This window comes from Leptonotus elevatus, chromosome 19, assembly GCF_054856555.1.
Source record: "Leptonotus elevatus isolate MCC_2025b chromosome 19, RoL_Lele_1.0, whole genome shotgun sequence".
NCBI classification, from domain to species: domain Eukaryota; kingdom Metazoa; phylum Chordata; class Actinopteri; order Syngnathiformes; family Syngnathidae; genus Leptonotus; species Leptonotus elevatus.
The window spans coordinates 6,984,325-7,002,032 of record NC_141257.1 but is presented as its reverse complement, the minus strand read 5'-3'; the positions used below and the strand labels follow the sequence as shown (position 1 = coordinate 7,002,032).

The 17,708-nt window shown below is 39.6% G+C and overlaps 2 protein-coding genes across 2 annotated transcripts; one reads left to right on the top strand and one right to left on the bottom strand.

The window, feature by feature from the left end:
• Positions 1-331: 331 nt before the first annotated feature.
• LOC147157676 (coagulation factor XI-like) lies at positions 332-3,674 on the top strand. Its single transcript, XM_086063305.1, has 9 exons — positions 332-499; positions 564-720; positions 900-1,009; positions 1,082-1,244; positions 2,086-2,204; positions 2,266-2,398; positions 2,473-2,579; positions 3,279-3,438; positions 3,504-3,674. Exons 1-9 carry the CDS (start codon positions 439-441, stop codon positions 3,604-3,606), a joined length of 1,113 nt encoding a protein of 370 aa, XP_085919431.1. The 5' UTR covers positions 332-438; the 3' UTR covers positions 3,607-3,674.
• Positions 3,675-7,743: 4,069 nt separating this feature from the next.
• On the bottom strand, positions 7,744-12,222 carry heyl (hes related family bHLH transcription factor with YRPW motif like). Its single transcript, XM_086063306.1, has 5 exons — positions 11,867-12,222; positions 10,150-10,216; positions 9,214-9,297; positions 8,884-8,965; positions 7,744-8,793 (listed from the first exon to the last, which is right to left on the bottom strand). The coding sequence occupies exons 1-5, from the start codon at positions 11,941-11,943 to the stop codon at positions 8,141-8,143; spliced, it is 963 nt and encodes a 320-aa protein (XP_085919432.1). The 5' UTR covers positions 11,944-12,222; the 3' UTR covers positions 7,744-8,140.
• Between the last annotated feature and the right edge of the window lie 5,486 nt (positions 12,223-17,708).

Genomic DNA, 17,708 nt, shown 5'->3' with positions numbered 1-17,708 from the left:
GACCATGGCGGCGGTTTTCATCCTAATAGGGCTGCTCTCTGTTAGCAATTGCGCCTTTAGCGAAGGTGAAACGGTCTGTGTATTCATTTTCATGTGGTTTATTGTTGTTCATTTTGTTTGTTTTTTACCCTTTTTTTATTTATTTTATTTTTTGGGTGTAGAATGTCGAGTGTTGTGAGCTGTTTGGACTTTTGGCATGCTTGTGTAGTATGTTTTGGCAGCAAGAGGTTGATGGACTCTGACTGATAACCTCCCCAGGATGTTTGTTTGCAGCTTTGTTTAACTTTTATGAAACAAATAGATGTTTTTTTTTTGTTTTGTTTTCAGCAAACATTATGCGATCTCATAAGCCAATCACAGGACAGGTCAATGACACCAAGCACAGATTGCGGTTTTAAATGAAATTGCAAAACTGGCATTTGCACTGTGGACCGCAACATGGAAGCGTTTTTCATCCTCTTGAGCGTCCTCTCTATTAGCAGCCTCTCCTTAAGCCAAGGTAAAACTTAATTTTCATGTGATTTGACATTGATATGCACACTTGTTTTTCCCCTCTTATCTAGAATGTCAACGCGAATTGTTGGGGAATGTTGACTTTCCGGGAACAGACCTCAAATTCGAGTATTCTCCTGATGTGCATCACTGTCAATATCGGTGCACGCAGTACCCATCTTGTCTCTTCTTTACGTTCGTACGGGCGGATTGGACCAGAGATGACAGGTGGAAATACACATTTAAAAGGAAGTTGGCAAAATATGTTTCAATGTGCAGTAAATTTAAGGATATTGGACATTTGGGCAATTGTTAGCTGACGTCTTAATCTTTTGATGTCTAAATTACAAAACCCATTATTCAAACTTTTTGTGAGTAGTGTAATTCTTTGCTGGACCTCTTTGCAGACACTTCTACTGCTACCTTAAGTCTACGCCCTCTGGACAGCCCAACGTTCAGAAACCCTTACTTGGTGTCACCTCCGGATATTCTCTCAAACCTTGCGGCCCAGACCCACGTAATTTACACCACATATATTACAACAAATTGGTCTAATTTTTTGCTAACACTCCCACCTCCTGTCTTTAAGAGCCATGCCTGTCAGGCATATACCGGAATGTGGACTTTTTCGGGGCAGACTATCGGACCCTGTTCACAGTCGACTATGAGGAGTGTCAGAGAGTGTGCACTCAAGACCCCTATTGCCAGTTCTTTACATTTCTCAATGGTGTCTACACAGCTCAGAAATACAGGTAAATTAATTTGCATGGTTGTATTTGTTTTTGTTTGATACAAGTAGGGGTGTCGTGATAATTTTTTAAAATTGTAATTAATCGCATGACTACAATAGTTAACTCACGATTAATTACAAATTTTTCTTCTAAACGTACAATAAAATATTTTTCCTAAGTTTTCATACTCTTGTTAACATAAAAGTGGTAAAAATGTTAAAGAAATATGACTGCAGCTTTTAGTCATTAATACAGTAATTTCATAATTGATAACATTGAGTTAAAATTAAAAAGATGTAAAAAAAATTGGGGTGTGATATTGATTTGTGTTGGTAATTTTTCTGTCACTAGATGGCATAATTGCAATTGTTTAACATTTGTGACAGCTCAGTTTTTTCACTGCCATTGACGATTATTGACGTCAAAAATTAATGTGACATATTTGCTAGTAATTTTTTTTATGAAAACCAAGAATTTTTTTATTGTACATTTAAAATAGATATAAAATTATCATACGATTAAATTCCCCTTATTTTTAGTATCTTTTTTAAAATTAGGCCCGTCAAGCGATTAAAAATTGTAATAATCACATGACTTGATCTGTTTTAAATTTACAGTAATTATTTTTCTAGGTTTTCATACTACTATCTATGGCAGTGAATGAGTTAAGAGCTATCTAATCTTTAACATGAAGTCATTTGTGAAATTCTGCAAATTTTTTTAAATTGTAAAATATAACTCCACAAAATTTTGACGTGGACGTATCTGCTGCATTGCAACTAGAATTCCCCCAACTTTAAATTTAACTCAAAATAAACACACTCATTTTGACACCCCTTGATACAAATATTTCTTTTCTTAGGTATAAATGCCACCTGAAATTCAGCTGGCCTCTGCCGATGACCTTGAATGTAAACCGGAAGGACGGCGTGGTTTCTGGCTTCTCGCACAGCGTCCAACTCAGTCAGCCCTCCGACACAGGTAAGAAAAGCCAAGGTAATGCTGCGCATGTTCTTAACCGTATCACATTGCCGTGTTCTAGCGTGTTCCTCGAAACTCTTTCCAAACACCGACTTTGCGGGGAAACCCTTTGAGTCACAACCGGCCGGCACACCAGAGTATTGTCTGGCGCTGTGCTCTGCTCATCCACGCTGCACTTACTTCTCTCACCAGAGGTGCTCGTTTTGACTAGCCTGTTATTCCCATTTACTGATTATACAATAAACACGGGTGTATTCTATCTGTGCAGCGATTCCCTCACCTGTCATCTGAAAGACATTCCCAATGAACTGGTGATGAGCTCCCAAGAAGGTGTAACGTCTGGGATAGCAACACACTTCTGTCAACAAGATACCAGTGAGTGTTATTCATCACCTTTTTTTTTTTTAAATAAAAATAAAATCAACAAGGCCTTGGTGGACGTCAACATTTTCCCGTCCTCTGATTGGTTCAGAGCGGGGAGAGGAATGAATATTCATTTTCATGGGGACTTTTCAAAAAAAGAAAAAACCTGGACGTTGTGAGGATGTCGGACAGCTTTCTGTACCTGGCTAGCTTGTTTCAACCCAGTAAAAGATTTATTCGCCATTTACAGTGGCAGCAACTAAGCTTACGGTAACTCTCGGACCATATCAACATTGCTAGCAACAGAGAATTGAGTTTGCCTATAAATAAACATCTGTGGTGCGTATGATGTATTTTATTCTTAGACGTGTTATGAGAGAAATGATTGAACTGTGTTATACAGATTTTCGTTGATTTATTTAAATAAATAAAAATAAACCGTGCTAGAATAAAGTGTAGTTATGCATCCACTACAGTAGGTGGCAGTAGTGCTCTCATTGTCAGAGAGTGCACAACAAATATCTACTATTCAAGGCAGTTTTATATTTATAGTCAGGGCGGAGAGTTGGTGTCGTACTGTGTATTTATAATAATATTGTAGGCTTGCTTTGATCGATTGTATATAAAATGTGACAAATTAGTCATTATTCATCTCCAATTCCTGTTGAAATTCAGCTATTTCTTGGTCATCTTGTTGTTTTGGACCAACAGACTGGGCAAAGACCGCTCTTGAAGGGGTCGATTTCCAAGGTTCGGATATTCGCTTTGAGCTGATGGATGATGCAGAAACGTGCCAGAAGACGTGTTCCATTGATCAGAATTGTCAGTTCTACACTTACGTCACTGAGGACTACCAGGACGCAGCTTACTGGTACAGTATTACACGGTCATTTCGACATGCGACATTGATATATATGCACGAGTTCTTTCCGACAGGCGTCGCTGCTATCTCAAGCGCGTCATCACCATGCCGGCTCCTCCCAAAGTTGCCAAACTCAACAATGTGGTGTCCGGGTTCACCAAGAGGACCTGCATTTAGATCAGCAACCTCCTGACGAGTGTTTCTTTGTCACTTGCATCAAAATTTTGATTTTTGGAAGCAAATGGGGGGGGGGGGGGGGGAGACCCTACCAATAAATGTTTCAAAATTAAGTGTGGTGTCTGGTTTCACAAAAGAGGAACTGCAATGAGCAACCTCCTGACTTTCTTGACTATAAGCCACAAAAGGTTTGTTCGTGGCAAGCCAGATCTCATGTTTGCTAGACCTTGTGCGTGAGAGTTTTCAGATAAAGCTGTGTTCAAAGGCACACTTGGCAGGACACAAAATGTTCAGTTATGCTGTGTGTGTGTGTGTGTAAATATTTTTGCTGATCCGTATCTATTCGGGTCGTGAGCACAGATATGTCTTTGTTCGGATCTGTATCAGTTACAAATGGGTGAGTAAGGATCTTGACGTATTATAGTTTTGAGAAATGTAAAGATAAGAGCTAAAGTGAGAAATAAAATGTAATTAAACAAAAAACAATTACCACTGCATTAGAAAAAAATGAAGTGTGTGTGTGTGAGACTGTCGACACAATAACCGGGTAGCTTTTGCAATGCCTGTGAGGAGATGTGTTGCAAATGGATTGAAGAAGTGATCCATTTTCTGTCGGTTCAAAGGAAGAACCTGTTGAGCAGGCCTCGCTCCTCGGACCAAACGGCACAATGGTACGTGTGATTTGAGCTCATTGCTGTTTTTAGAGCTAGTGTCAACACTCAGCTAACCTAGCGATAGCATCCAAATTGCCTTGGAAAGCTATGTAGCTACTTTCAGTGATGACATAATGTAGTTAGCTAAAAGGAGCAGCTAGCCTAGCAATAGCATCCAAATTGCATTGGAAAGCTATGTAGCTACTTGCAGTGATGACAGTGACATTTTAAGCTGTACGACTGCTTATGAATCATTTTCTAACTTTAAAACAAATGTACATCCATTTTTGCTAGTTTCAACTACAGTAAAATCAAAAGTTCCTTTAAGGCCACTCATTTTTTAAACGCGCAATTAATGACCGCCCCTTACTTGTAAAGCTTGTACTGGGGGAATTCCAGTCACAACGCAGCAAAAGTTTGCAGTAATAAATTTAATAATAATGCATATATTTGTGGAGACTGGGGTCAAGTTGTATTTTACCATTTTAAAAAAGTTACTTCATGGTATTAATTACATATCTCTTAATATGAAAAGAAAAATGCACCAACGTCTTACAAATGAAACTATGCCATCTTGTGGCAGAAAAATTACCTTAACACAAATCAATATCACACTCGATTTTTACAGTACAGTAACTCAATGCTATGAATGATTTTGAAATTACTGTATCAATGACTAACAGATACAGCCATATTTCTATTCGTTTAACATTTTTAAAACTTTTATGTTAACAGTATGAAAAAAGTTTTATTGTACATTTTATTGTACATTTAGAACAGATATAACATTTGCGATTAATCACGAGTTAACTATTGAAGTCATGCGATTAATTCCGATTAAAAAAAAATAATCGCCGGACACCCCTAGTTCAAATTCGCTAGTCAAAAATGTTTACTCCACATTGGCAATTCCACGCTTCCATACTGACTATTTACAAGAAAATGGAAACTTTGTTGTTCCTATGGTGCGAAAGAAAATTATAATTTTTTTGGTGGGGGGATTATTTACACACACACTCGCACACACACGCGCACGGTGGAGAGTTGAACTGAAAATAGTAAGCAATGAGCATGTGACTCCCTAAGTTTATTTTCACACAATAGCAAAAATGTTCTCTATTTCAGATATTTGTTGATGTTTTTTTTTTTTTAAACTACCCTTGCATTTTAAGTTGTTCTCACAGACACGCCCGACACACGCACGCACAAATTATTGCCGCGTCTTCCCGGCTCCCCTCCCCCGTGGGAACCTCCGTGCAGTGTGACTGCGGTCGTGCTCTCTGGAAGCTGCGGTGGTGACTCCGGCTCCTCCAGTCAGCGCACTGCCAGTCCGGCTGTGTACGTGTGCGTTTGTGTGTGTGTGTGTGTGTGTGTGTGTGTGAGAGAGTGTGCCATGTGCGCGCACTCGCGTCCTCCACAAACATTCCGCCGCAATCCCATCCGTGCAACCGCCGGCCGACCTTGCACGAGAGCCGTGCCGCCACGGCGGTTCAGTCCTGACGCCAGCCCCCAAGACTCGCATAACACACACACGCACACGCACACGCATGGCTCCGCATAAACAAAGCCCTCTGGAAGGCGCACAAACACAGGGCAACAGCACAGCGTTGGCCTGCCAGCACACTGGCTCGAATAAACAAAGTGCACGTTGCAGAACACACACATTTTTGGACCGCAGACCACAGACATGGTATCCTGGAGCGGATCAAAGCATTCTCCGGCAAACACACTAGTCCCTCTCATCCCCTCGCGACTGTTTTCACGAGGCACGACACAATTACGCTTGTCTGCTTGAGAGACGACCCAAGCGTCATCCATCACTGTTCTCGCCGACCCCTGTGGGATTCACACTCTTCCTCTCATCTCGCCGTGGCTTTGTCATCTTCCCGCCCGCACATGCTCCGCAAACGCAAGCGAGCCTTTGAGGTCTTTGTCATTGTTTTTCCCCCTTTGCGTCTCTGCCTCATCCTCACTGCCTTGCCCATTGTTGAGGAGACAGCGGCGTAGACAAACAGGGAGAGAAGATAGCATTCTGGTAGACCGCAGGATTGGGGGAAAAGAATGGCAATGGAGAAGATGATGCACGCTGATATGAGGGGAAACATAATTACAGTGGTGCAGGATTATGTGATGGCTTTGCCCCGCTGTGGCATCCCCGAAACATTGTCCGCTCCTTTTAGATACTGAATGCCGTTTGCCCAATAAGTCCGTTCCTTATATACAGTATAGAAGTGAGGAACTGACAGTGTGGAGTAAACAGTTTTGACTGGGCTATGTCGTTCAAACATCTTGGTATAAAATCGTTTGAATGACTTTTGGTAAATTGTTCGAACTTCTTGGCATAAGATTGTTTGAACATATTGGTAAAGTCGTTAGAACGTCTTGGTATAAAGTCGTTTGAACGTACTGGTAAAGTCGTTCGAACGTCTTGGTATAAAGTCGTTCGAACGTCTTGGTATAAAGTCGTTTGAACGTATTGGTAAAGTCGTTCGAACGTCTTGGTATAAAGTCGTTCGAACGTCTTGGTATAAAGTCGTTCAAACGTCTTGGTATAAAGTCGTTTCGAACGTATTGGTAAAGTCGTTCGAACGTCTTGGTATAAAGTCGTTCGAACGTATTGGTAAAGTCGTTCGAACGTCTTGGTATAAAGTCGTTTGAACGTATTGGTAAAGTCGTTCGAACGTCTTGGTATAAAGTCGTTCGAACGTCTTGGTATAAAGTCGTTTGAACGTATTGGTAAAGTCGTTCAAACGTCTTGGTATAAAGTCGTTTGAACGTATTGGTAAAGTCGTTCGAACATCTTGGTATAAAGTCGTTCGAACGTCTTGGTATAAAGTCGTTCGAATATCTTGGTATAAAGTTGTTTGCACGCATTGATAACATTTTTAGAACATATTGATAAAATCACAATTTAGGTCAACACTGACTGAATCATCCTTTTAGGGTTGATGAAATATTCATGAAGGAAATTAAAAAAAAAAATCCCACAAATAAGTATATCCAGGATTTTGTCCTTGGCTCCAAAGTTTTGTGGAAACTGCCTCATTAGTTTTACCCTACTCCTATGATTGCATTAAGACCACATGTAAAAGAATAAGTAAACCAAGTGTAAATATTATGGGAATAAATTAATCATTTTTGTTATAATTTAAAAATCTTAGAGAAAAGTGGCAATATTATGAGAAAGAGGTCATAATAACATGACAAAAGATTGGGAAGAAAGGTATTCCTGAGTTCAAGGTGGCAAATACAGGTCAAGAAAGTAAAAAACCCTGCCACAGTTTGGCTTTAGCCACAGGTGCTTCTACTCAATAGGTGGAGATGAGCTCATTTACCTGCCAGTTGAGTAGAAGCACCTGTGGCTAAAACCCAACTGTTTCAGGGTTTTTACTTTCTGGACCTGGATTCCCCAACCCTGGAGGGAATATGGTACAGCGAGAATAAAAACACCTTTGGGATGATGACAAAATACACAACCAAAAGGTAAAGGCACTTAGTTTTTATGCAGATTTGTTGTCCAAAACATTCTTTGCCACAAACAATCATCTTATGTATAATTGATTTGGAAATTAATACATAAATCACAGCTGAGAAATCATTGCTTTGTGTTAAACATACACATATGGCTCTGTTGGACATTCTTCTATTGAACAATCAAGATCGTCCGTTTGCTGACAAATGTCTTCATTGTTCCTTGATACTTTGTTGACGATAATCAGAAACTTTCAGTCTGATATGGCTTGTAGAGTCCTTTAAAAAAAAAAAGTCACAGCCCTTAAATGTTCATCAATCGTTTGCATCGTTTGCTACATGGGAGTTTTGTATCCCTTGTAAAGTTCAGTTGGGGTTAAAAAAGAAAAGAAAAGAAAGAAAGATAGTCCTCAAAAAGCTCCAATTTCAGTCGCCCATCCTTGGGCAGATTTGCCTGATCCAACTAAGCCACGACGTTGGACTGAGGAAGACACCAGAGGAGCGAATGGTCTGAATGAGACGAGTGGCGGCGCAGTGGTTGGAGAGGAAGAGGAAGGGGCAGGAGGAAGAGGCGAGTTCCTAGAGTTGTTGCGAGGGGACGCCTGAGCCGGTCTGGGCGGACCTGAGCATGGGGATGCCACGGGGGATGGCAGCCTGTGAATTGTTGTAAGAGCCGTGGGGGCGAGCAGGTGCGGCGCCCCTCGTTGGCAGCCGGCCAACGGTGCAAGGCGGAGCGCTGCGGCTGGCGGGTAGCTCCCCATCAAGGCGAGATCCCTTCGTCCGTTGGGGAAGGGCGGTGACGATGAGGCCGGCAGGGCGGCGGACATCTGGGGGAAGGATACCCAGGGCCAAGGAGGGAAGGGCAAAGCGGAGGTTGGGTGCGACTGAAGAATCAGGGGGTCCAGTTCACTTGCACAGTGGGAGAGATGCGTGACCAGGCGGGCGCCTATGGGGTCTGGAGATTCTCCTTCCAGAGAGCTGAGGTACCGGACAACCTCTCCAACGCACTCCCTGAAGCCCAAAGTCCTGTAGTCCACTGCCAGAGCCCTTGCGTCAAAGTAGCCTAGAACAAATTGGGAGAAAGTTGTCATAAAAGAAGAAGAGATGCTATCATTTGTTTTATTCTACAAAGAACACAAAGAAGAACTCTTACCTTTTCCTCCCATAGCATGCAGAAGTTTGAGGTGGTCCACAGTCATTTGCAGAATCTCGGCTTTCTCCAACTTTGAGGAGCCCTGAACAGAACAGAAAGTCCCCAATAGTTTAAGTTAAGACTTGAGACCTCCGCCAAGACTCAAGAATTTGTGTCATGCAAAATCAATCTTTGAATAGCTACAATCCCGGATCAGATTTGTGTCAAGAGATGTTTTTGGTCTTTTATAAAAGACACAGATTCTTCTGACCAAAATGGACTTTACTTTATTTCAAAATATATGCCATAGGATTTTACACACACAAACAACCATTTGGCTTGAGTTGTCACCTGTTTCTCAAAGGCGCTTGGCACCAGCCTCCTCAGTTCCGACAGACTGTGGTTGATCCGGTCCCTGCGCCTCTTCTCAATGATCTATTGGAGAGCAAAATTCTGTCAGTATATTTTCGTAGGCTGCCAAGTGCATGCTGGGGCAACTGCTGACACTATAACTTGCTTGCCAATTGTGATGTGTATTAGCCAATCATAAACGTGAAGAAAGTCTTTTGCGATCATCTTGTAGTCCAAACGCGGCAAATCCAGGTCCAGAAAGTAAAAAACCATCCTACAGTTTGGCTTTAGCCCGAGTTGCTAGCTAGCAATGTACCAAGTCAACCTTCCCCTGAGGGGCCTAAACACAGACCCCGACTCTCGTACTCAGACGGCAATGGTTCGTTCTCGGCTACGTGTCCAGGAGATGTCGCCCTCTGGAGGTCTCCACACTTCAGACCTCTGGCATTCTGGCACGTCAGCGGGGGCTTAGGGTCAGTCCCAGGCACCCCCTCCCACCCTTAATTCAATTAAATTCCACCCATCCATTTTCTTAACCGCATATTCCTCACAAGGGTCGCGGGGGTGCTGGATCCCATCCCAGCTGGCTTCGGGCATTTGGAGTTTGGAATCAAAAGTTGGAAGTTGGAACTTCCAACCCCCCATTTACCTCAATCGTACCCACCTACCATACTCCGTCCATGGCCGAACCCTGATCCTAAACCTAACCTCATTTACCAATTTGCATTATTATTGACTGAAAAATTCAACATTCATTCATTCATTTTTGTGCTCTTTTTTTTTATTTTATTTTTTTTAAACATCTACCACATGAACCATGTCTTAATAGGAAAGTAGTACATTAGGATGAGGTGACCCATGCAAATATGAAGGTGGATTACTGTATGACTACAACAGTATTATCGTTTAACCACATTAAGATTTGAATGCACTCACCCCTCTTCTCTTCTTTCGGGCCAGAATCTGTGATGCGCTGCCAGGGGACATGGACCCGGTGACTGGGCTGTATACAGCATGAGAATATTTGGTGAGTCTACATGTTGTTTTTATTACCATTCTTTAATTTAACACAGAGGCAGAATAAAACGTCAGATCTCGTTGGGCATTTGCTGCAAAAGTGCGTTGCGAACAGGCATTGATTTCGGATTACATGCCGTTCTACTTTCCATTTAATTTTTTTACGATTTTACGGCCTGGAGGCCATGCACACGCTCCCATGAGCCACAATCCAAAATGGTTACACCCTGCCAATGTTTGTTTGCGCACAGACCTGCAAGAGGGAGCGGCAACATTGTCCCCATTGTGTTTTTATTCGATTTTAACGCTGCCAATGTGGTCGTGTGTTTTTGTTTAGGATGCCGTTTGATGGCTTCCACTTGAAAGGGCATGTCACGCAGAAATTCAATTGACCCCCGAGGCCGTCCTTTTTTGTCACGTACTGCCTGCTGAGGCCCCGTGACGTTGTCAGAATTCCTCTGGCTACAAACACGCGCTGACAAATAAGACGGGATCGGTTTGTCCGTTACAGCCCAGCGCGCTTGTCGCCTGCGGACCCGTTTTAACCCGTTTTGAAGATGCTTTTTTTTTTTCTCTCTCTCTCTCTCTCTGGTCGCACCAGTGATTCCGTTCCAGATTTTGGAACCTTTGAACTCTCATGTTAACAGTTCCAACAACATGTGTAGATGACTTACAACATATTTCAATTTCAGACACTTTTCTGTTGACATGGAACTGATTAAATTATTTTTGTATTTGATCTTATCTCATGCTTAGTTGAACTTTTTTTGCACCATATATGACCATAAATCATAACACATCATGCCTTTATACACTATAGAGTAAATAATCAACTCTATTAGGAGTCATATTTACTCTCTAGAGTTATTTAACACTACACTATTTAACACTGCGCATTGTTGGCCAGTGTTAATTAAAAAAAAAATCTATTTTTAGTTCAATTTTAACACTGTGGAAAGAGTTACTCTATCACCAATTCTTATAAGGACCACAGACACTCAAACGCAGTGTTAAATTTAACTCTCTAAGTGTTGAATAAACACCACAAAATTTACATTTTTAAATGTATATATATTTTTTATATTTATAAATATTTATTTTTTTTCGTTTTTGTGGTTACATTAGGCTGGGGTGTATAACTGAACTACATCTTACTACATTTTTTAGTCAAAATATTATAAATACCCTAAAGTATGATGCAGGATTGGATTGTTTAGTATACGAGTGAATATTATTATTATTCAACAATTCAAATTTTGAAAACATCTAGTCATGTTTCTTTTTTATTTTATGAAAAAGTAAAAATAACTTGGGGGGGGGGGGCACATTTTATTTTAATAATTTTTTTGCAAAATTTCCTGTGAATAATAATGAGACGTGTTTTTGTTTATATGCAAATTCCATACTTTGGAATCAGTAAAATATATTTTTTTGCTCATTGCTAACTCAAAATCTGTATATGCTGATATATATGCTTAAGTGTGCAAATAAGTGTAAAATTAATTTTAATAACGAGCTTAATGAATGGATACAAAATATATGAGCTAAATGAAAACATTTTTTTTTTTTACTCTCTGATGTCAAATTCATATATATTTCCGTTGCCCTGTGTCAGGTGTGCGGCGGGGCTGCTCACCAGTAGCCGTCCTCTTGTCCCACATCAATCAGCTCGTCCGTGTCCGACTCGGAGCTGTAATCGTGAGGTCTCTTCATCTCGCTGGCCCTTACGAGGTCGTTCGTGGAAGGAGCCAGGTCTGAAAATGTTGCTTTTGGACCGTGGATGTGCCCCCTTTGGCCTCTTCTGCTTCTTCCGTCTCCTCCCGTTGCTTATAAGAAGCCCGTTGTGTTGCTTTCCACTCGTCGGTCTTCCCTCCTCTGCTGCTTGACTAGTGGCGGCGGCACTTACTCGACCCCCGAGGGCCCATGACAAAGCGGTGAGAATTCCCAAGCTTCTATTCGTCTCCCTCTGGCATGTCCTCTCCCTGTCACAGCCACCCAGTGACAACGTTTGGCAGTTGAGGCAGGGTTGCCAGTTTTGGCTCCATCCCTCCACCCCCCCCCCTGGTCGCCTCCTCTTCGTGTCCCTCCTCTCTGCCTTTAATCTGCCCTTCCCCGGCTTGTCACCCCCACCACCACCCTGTCCTTCCAACCCTTTGCTCAGTCACCCTCTGTCAATTAGCCTCCAGTCTCATCCTGCTCTCCTTCCTTCCGTCTTTCTTCTCATGCTTCTTTAATTGTATGCTCATGTGGAACAATGGCTGGACTAATTTGTGGCACAGAGGTGAGGAGTGTGGGAATGATGGAACATGAGGACTCCATCTCTTGTATGAGGTGTGAGAGTCGTCGGCAATTGTTCTCAGGTGGGAAAATTGGTGTTGATTGATGATTCATTCTCTTCTTTTTGCTTCTCTATGGGCTTCTTCAGAAAGGCTAAATATGCTAATTCCGCTTTTCCTTAGACTTCATAAGGTTTGTCCCCTGTGAAAATACAGTCGAGGTCAATTCCTTTGTTTTTGTTGCCTACCGGCCATTTTGGTTTTTTAGATCATAATATGAATATGGTGTGGATTAATGAGGTGACTGTGTCAAAGTGCCCTGGAGCAAGGCACTGACCCCCGATTTGCTCCCTATAGCTAAAAAAAAAGCGCTATATAATAATAAGCAGTTCATCCATTCATCCATCCATCCAAAAGGAATGTGGCTCTACTACTGTCGAATTCATCCCGTGATGGAGGCACAAGTCTCTTTCTGAAACTGAAACATCGATGGCCTGCTACTTTAAATATTAGTGCCGTAAAGGGTTATGGGTAACAAATATCATCCCTTTCATAAATGTTAATTCAGAGTAAAATATGCTAAAGGTGAGTCAAAGGCTCCATAATTCCATAAGGTTCCATCATTTTAGAATTCCAACAACCTAATCCACGTGCATAGGAAAGGAAAGTTCCAACTCAAAAAAGAGAATCACATTACATTAATTACATTATCGATGCGCGATCCGATTCCGAGTCAAATTTACGCTACAAAATTTACTGTGTAATTTTTACTGCCAGTTGTATACAATATCTGATAAATTGGCACGGAGAGAGAGAGAAAAAAAACATCCTTTGTAAGATTCCATTTTAGATCAATTTTAAAGGGAATGTTTTTTTTAGGCTGGCACAAATAATCATCATCACCAACCAAAATAAGGCCTTGATTCTCTGAATCTACTATCTATCTATCTATTGTTGCTAATGCTCCCTGATTCCCGTCTTTTTTTTTTTTTTTACTTTGTCGTCATCCACGTTGGTTAAAAAGAAGTAACAAGCTTATTTTGACACACCAAATACAAGTATGGAGTAAACATAAGAAGTGCATACACCTAAATAATCTACTTTAAGTATGATTACTAAGTATTTGTACTTAGTTACTACCCAAGACTGAAGATAGCAGCCCAGGTGCCAAGTGTCAAAGCAAAGCAACATGACAGATAAGAGGCCCGGCCCCATTGAGGTCCCGTACACTGAGGGTCAAGAGCGCTATCAGCCCAGTGAGTGTCTGAACATCTGGATTCTTCACTGGACAGGTTAGCACTCTGTACACACGCACACGCACGCTCACACGCACGCGCGCACACACACGCACCAAGCGCGCTCCATTCATTCACACATGCGCCTCTGTGCAACACTCAGTCGTCGGTTCCACAGCCACCGTGGGAAGATCGCTGGCGCAGATTGCCATGGAAACACGAGAGCCCGGCGCCGTGTGTGTGTGCGTGAAAAGAGCGAGGCTAAGTGGCATGCCCCGTTGGACACAATGCCCAGCTGAGTGTGTTTCTTCCTGCTTGGCAGACTGGAAGGGTGTGTTCGTTTAAACATACGACAGCGATTGTGTGCAAGATGTTGCATTAGCGTTTGTTTTGGTGCTTCCAGGGCTTAACATCTCGCTCGAGATTCGGTCTCGACTCAATTATATGCTCTTTTTTTATACTTGATTTGAATACTAAGCACATTTATCCAAGTCAACTTGCCCTGGCAATCTATTTATTAAAAGCTAGCGGGAACACAGGCTACACACAGGAAAAGACATCACCTATAGTTGGATTTCATACGTAAAGTAATACACACACTAAAAAAAAATATATATATATATATATATATATACTGGTATTGGTCTGAAAAAAGTCATATTATATATACCTAATATATATATATATATATATATATATATATATATATATATATATATACATATATATATATATATATATATATATATATATATATATATATATATATATATATATATATATATATATATATACATATATATATATATATATATATAAGGTATATATAATATGACTTTTTTCAGACCAATACCAGTTTCCTAAAAAAAAAAAGAAACATTTTTTTATTGAACAGCATTTTTTCTAACAAATGCATGAAAATAATGGCAATTATCTATTCTTCTCATTTTTTTTATACATACAATGCACTTAGTAGAAAAGTATATGCACTTATCCGTTTTGAAATTGTAGCAAAATCTAGAGTTTTTGTGGGAAAAAAATATCATTTTCGAAACAAGTATATCAGGACACTAATGGAAAAAAAGAACAACAAAAATACTTTTTAAATAGAAATAAGGGAATTGTCAAAATATTTCTTAAAAAATAATATTATGTAAATATAGCAAAGATGAGAAGAGTATCTATTGTATAGTATTTCTATCTACACCAGCATATTAGTGACACACTTGTAATAAATTCGTAAATAAAATACTAAAATGACAACAAAAATAAATAAATGAAATAGTGGGAATAGTGAAAACATTATTAAAGGTATCCTGCCATCCATTTTCTATATCCTACTCAGAGTGGTGGTGAAAAAATATTTTATAAGTACAGTATGCCTATACAGGAAATTGTATACTTATTAATATATATATATATATTTTAACGATATAAATATATATAATATAATATAGATCATTGTTTTTTTAGTATGTAACAGAAAATATTTTAAATTAAATAAATCATAAAATGAGAGCACCACTGCCATCTACTGGAGTGGATGTGCAATTACATTTTATTCTAATACTACAATACAGTCATTATGACATTACAAAACGTGTCATATGAAACATTCAGCATTGTTATATTAACATCTCATTCATTTATAATTATAACTTTAAAAAAAATGATGCATGTTTTTAGAATGTACATTCTGGTTTCACTTACAGCTCTAAGCTGGCCACACTTGCTTGTTCCAAAATGACGCAACTCGCATGAAAAACATGCCCAAAGACAGAAGTGATTAAGAAGATGAATGAAGAAAGTAAATGAGTTAAATATGAGGAGTAGTTTGATCGTGTGCGGATCGGGGGTTGGTGAAGACAGACATGAGAGCGAGAGATCTGAGAGCTGATGAGATGGAATTCGGCAAGATTTCTGCCAGTCTTGAGCTGCTATTTTAAGTCCTCTCCTCGCCACATCCCTCCAAACCACAACAAGGCCACGTCCCCTCGTTGAAATTAACAGGCTCATACTTTTGCAATTTTCCCTCACGCACACGCCTTTACTCTTCACACGAACGGGGATGGAATTTATAAGGACTAACTCGCAGCCGCAATTATCACTTTTGGTGTGTGGTCCGGTTTGCAGTTTTGTTTTTAAAGGCGGCAAAAATATTAATATTTTTACGGTAAAATAAGGATGTCAAAATGAGTGTGTTCATATTTAAATTTAAATTTAAAGGTTCTTTAATGCCGCTCATTTTTGTAACGTGCGATTAATGACCGGCCCCTTCCTGGGGGGAATTCCAATCGCCATGCAGCAGACACATCCACGTCAAAATTTAGCAGTAATAAATTTCATAAAAATGCCGTGGAGACGAGGGTCAAGTTGTATTTTACCATTTTAAAAATGTGCAGAATTTCACAATAGCTCTTAATATCAAAACAAGAATGCACGGAACTGTCACCAACGTCTTACAAATGCAATTATGCCATCTAGTGGCAGAAAAATTACCCCAACACAAATCATTATCAATATTTTTACAGTAAAGTAAATATTTTTAATTTAACTCAATTTTATGAATTATTATGAAATTACTGCATTAATGACTAAAAGATGCAGCCATATTTCTATTAGTTTATTTTTGGCAATTTTATGTTAAGAGTATGTAAATGTATAAAATTTTTTATTGTACATTTAGAACAGATATAAAATTTGCGATTAATCATGAGTTAACTATTGAAGTCATGCGATTAATTACGATTAAAAATCTTAATCGCCTGACATCCCTAAAAAAAAGTACTTAATGTACTCATGTATACAACACCCACTTTACTATAAACTATGGAAATAGTATACTGTATTATATAACATGAATATGTTACATCTACTTTAACTGTGCTCCATTTTGTAGAAACAGAAAACCAACTTTTTCGCATCTTTTAGCATCTTCTTTTCTAGTTTTTTACGTTTGATCTCAGCAAGAATATCTGAAATGTAATTTGTTTTTCATTTGTTTAGTTTCAACTTGACAAGCGGCAATTTACTTGATGTTGATCTAAAATTCAATCTGTATCAAGAATGGCTCCTTTTATTCCATTAGCATGTCATATTCGGGCAATAGATGTCTTCATTCAGCAACATGAAGTTAGAAAAATAAAACATCAAAGAATATCTTATCTATGTTAGTCATGAGTGAAAAAAAAAAAACATGTTCTTGCATGCAACCACTACCTCGTTTGCTTAATTTGGTTAAACTGGCTTCAAATGGAATACACTGATGGTGAGGCGTCCGTCACTTAGCTCGGCTGAAAAGCAAAAGGGAGTTGCGACATATTTTCTCTGATTTATAAAATGCCATTTAACACAATAAGAAAAAAACAGTGATCAAAGAAGTTTCTTTCGTTGAAGTTAGCGCCAACTACTGGCAAGGAGGATTTACTTGATTTCAGAGTTTTTTGGACGGTTGTCGGCTGGCATCGGCAGCCTCCATGAGCACTCGATACCTTCATATAAAGCTATCAAGTTGATACCTGCTATTGGTACTCGACCTCCCTACTAAAAATAGCTACTTTTTTTTTTTTTACTGACGATAGTACAAAAATATTTCAAAAACTCCTACTCGATCAGGGATGGTGGTTGTGCACAATTTTTCCATCACCAGGCACTACTGGGCAGGCCACGAACGACCACACACTTTCGAAACCAGATGAATTCAGACAAAATATATGCCAGCCAGTAATAGCAAAAATCTGTGTGTAATTGATGCCTATTGAAATGCATTGGGGGAAATTTTGCAGGAAAAAAACAAAACATTGTAAACCCAAGAAAATCTTTCAAAAATGCTGATAAACCACCAATATGAATTTTCCTTAGAGTTGATTCCAGAAAAAAAAACATTAAAAAAAACTCATACTTGACAACTATTTTAATAATCAAATAATATTTTTTTTATTTAAAATTGTCCAAATCCTCTAATTTC

Excerpts from the sequence above, each read along its gene's own strand:
- LOC147157676 (XM_086063305.1), top strand. The coding sequence starts at position 439 with ATGGAAGCGTTTTTCATCCTCTTGAGCGTCCTCTCTATTAGCAGCCTC. Across the intron at positions 2,399-2,472 it reads ACTTACTTCTCTCACCAGAG|CGATTCCCTCACCTGTCATC; the intron begins GTGCTCGTTTTG and ends CTATCTGTGCAG. Across the intron at positions 2,580-3,278 it reads CTTCTGTCAACAAGATACCA|ACTGGGCAAAGACCGCTCTT; the intron begins GTGAGTGTTATT and ends TTGGACCAACAG.
- heyl (XM_086063306.1), bottom strand. The coding sequence starts at position 11,943 with ATGAAGAGACCTCACGATTACAGCTCCGAGTCGGACACGGACGAGCTG. Across the intron at positions 9,298-10,149 it reads CCCGAAAGAAGAGAAGAGGG|ATCATTGAGAAGAGGCGCAG; the intron begins GTGAGTGCATTC and ends GCTCTCCAATAG. Across the intron at positions 8,966-9,213 it reads CAAGCGCCTTTGAGAAACAG|GGCTCCTCAAAGTTGGAGAA; the intron begins GTGACAACTCAA and ends TGTTCTGTTCAG.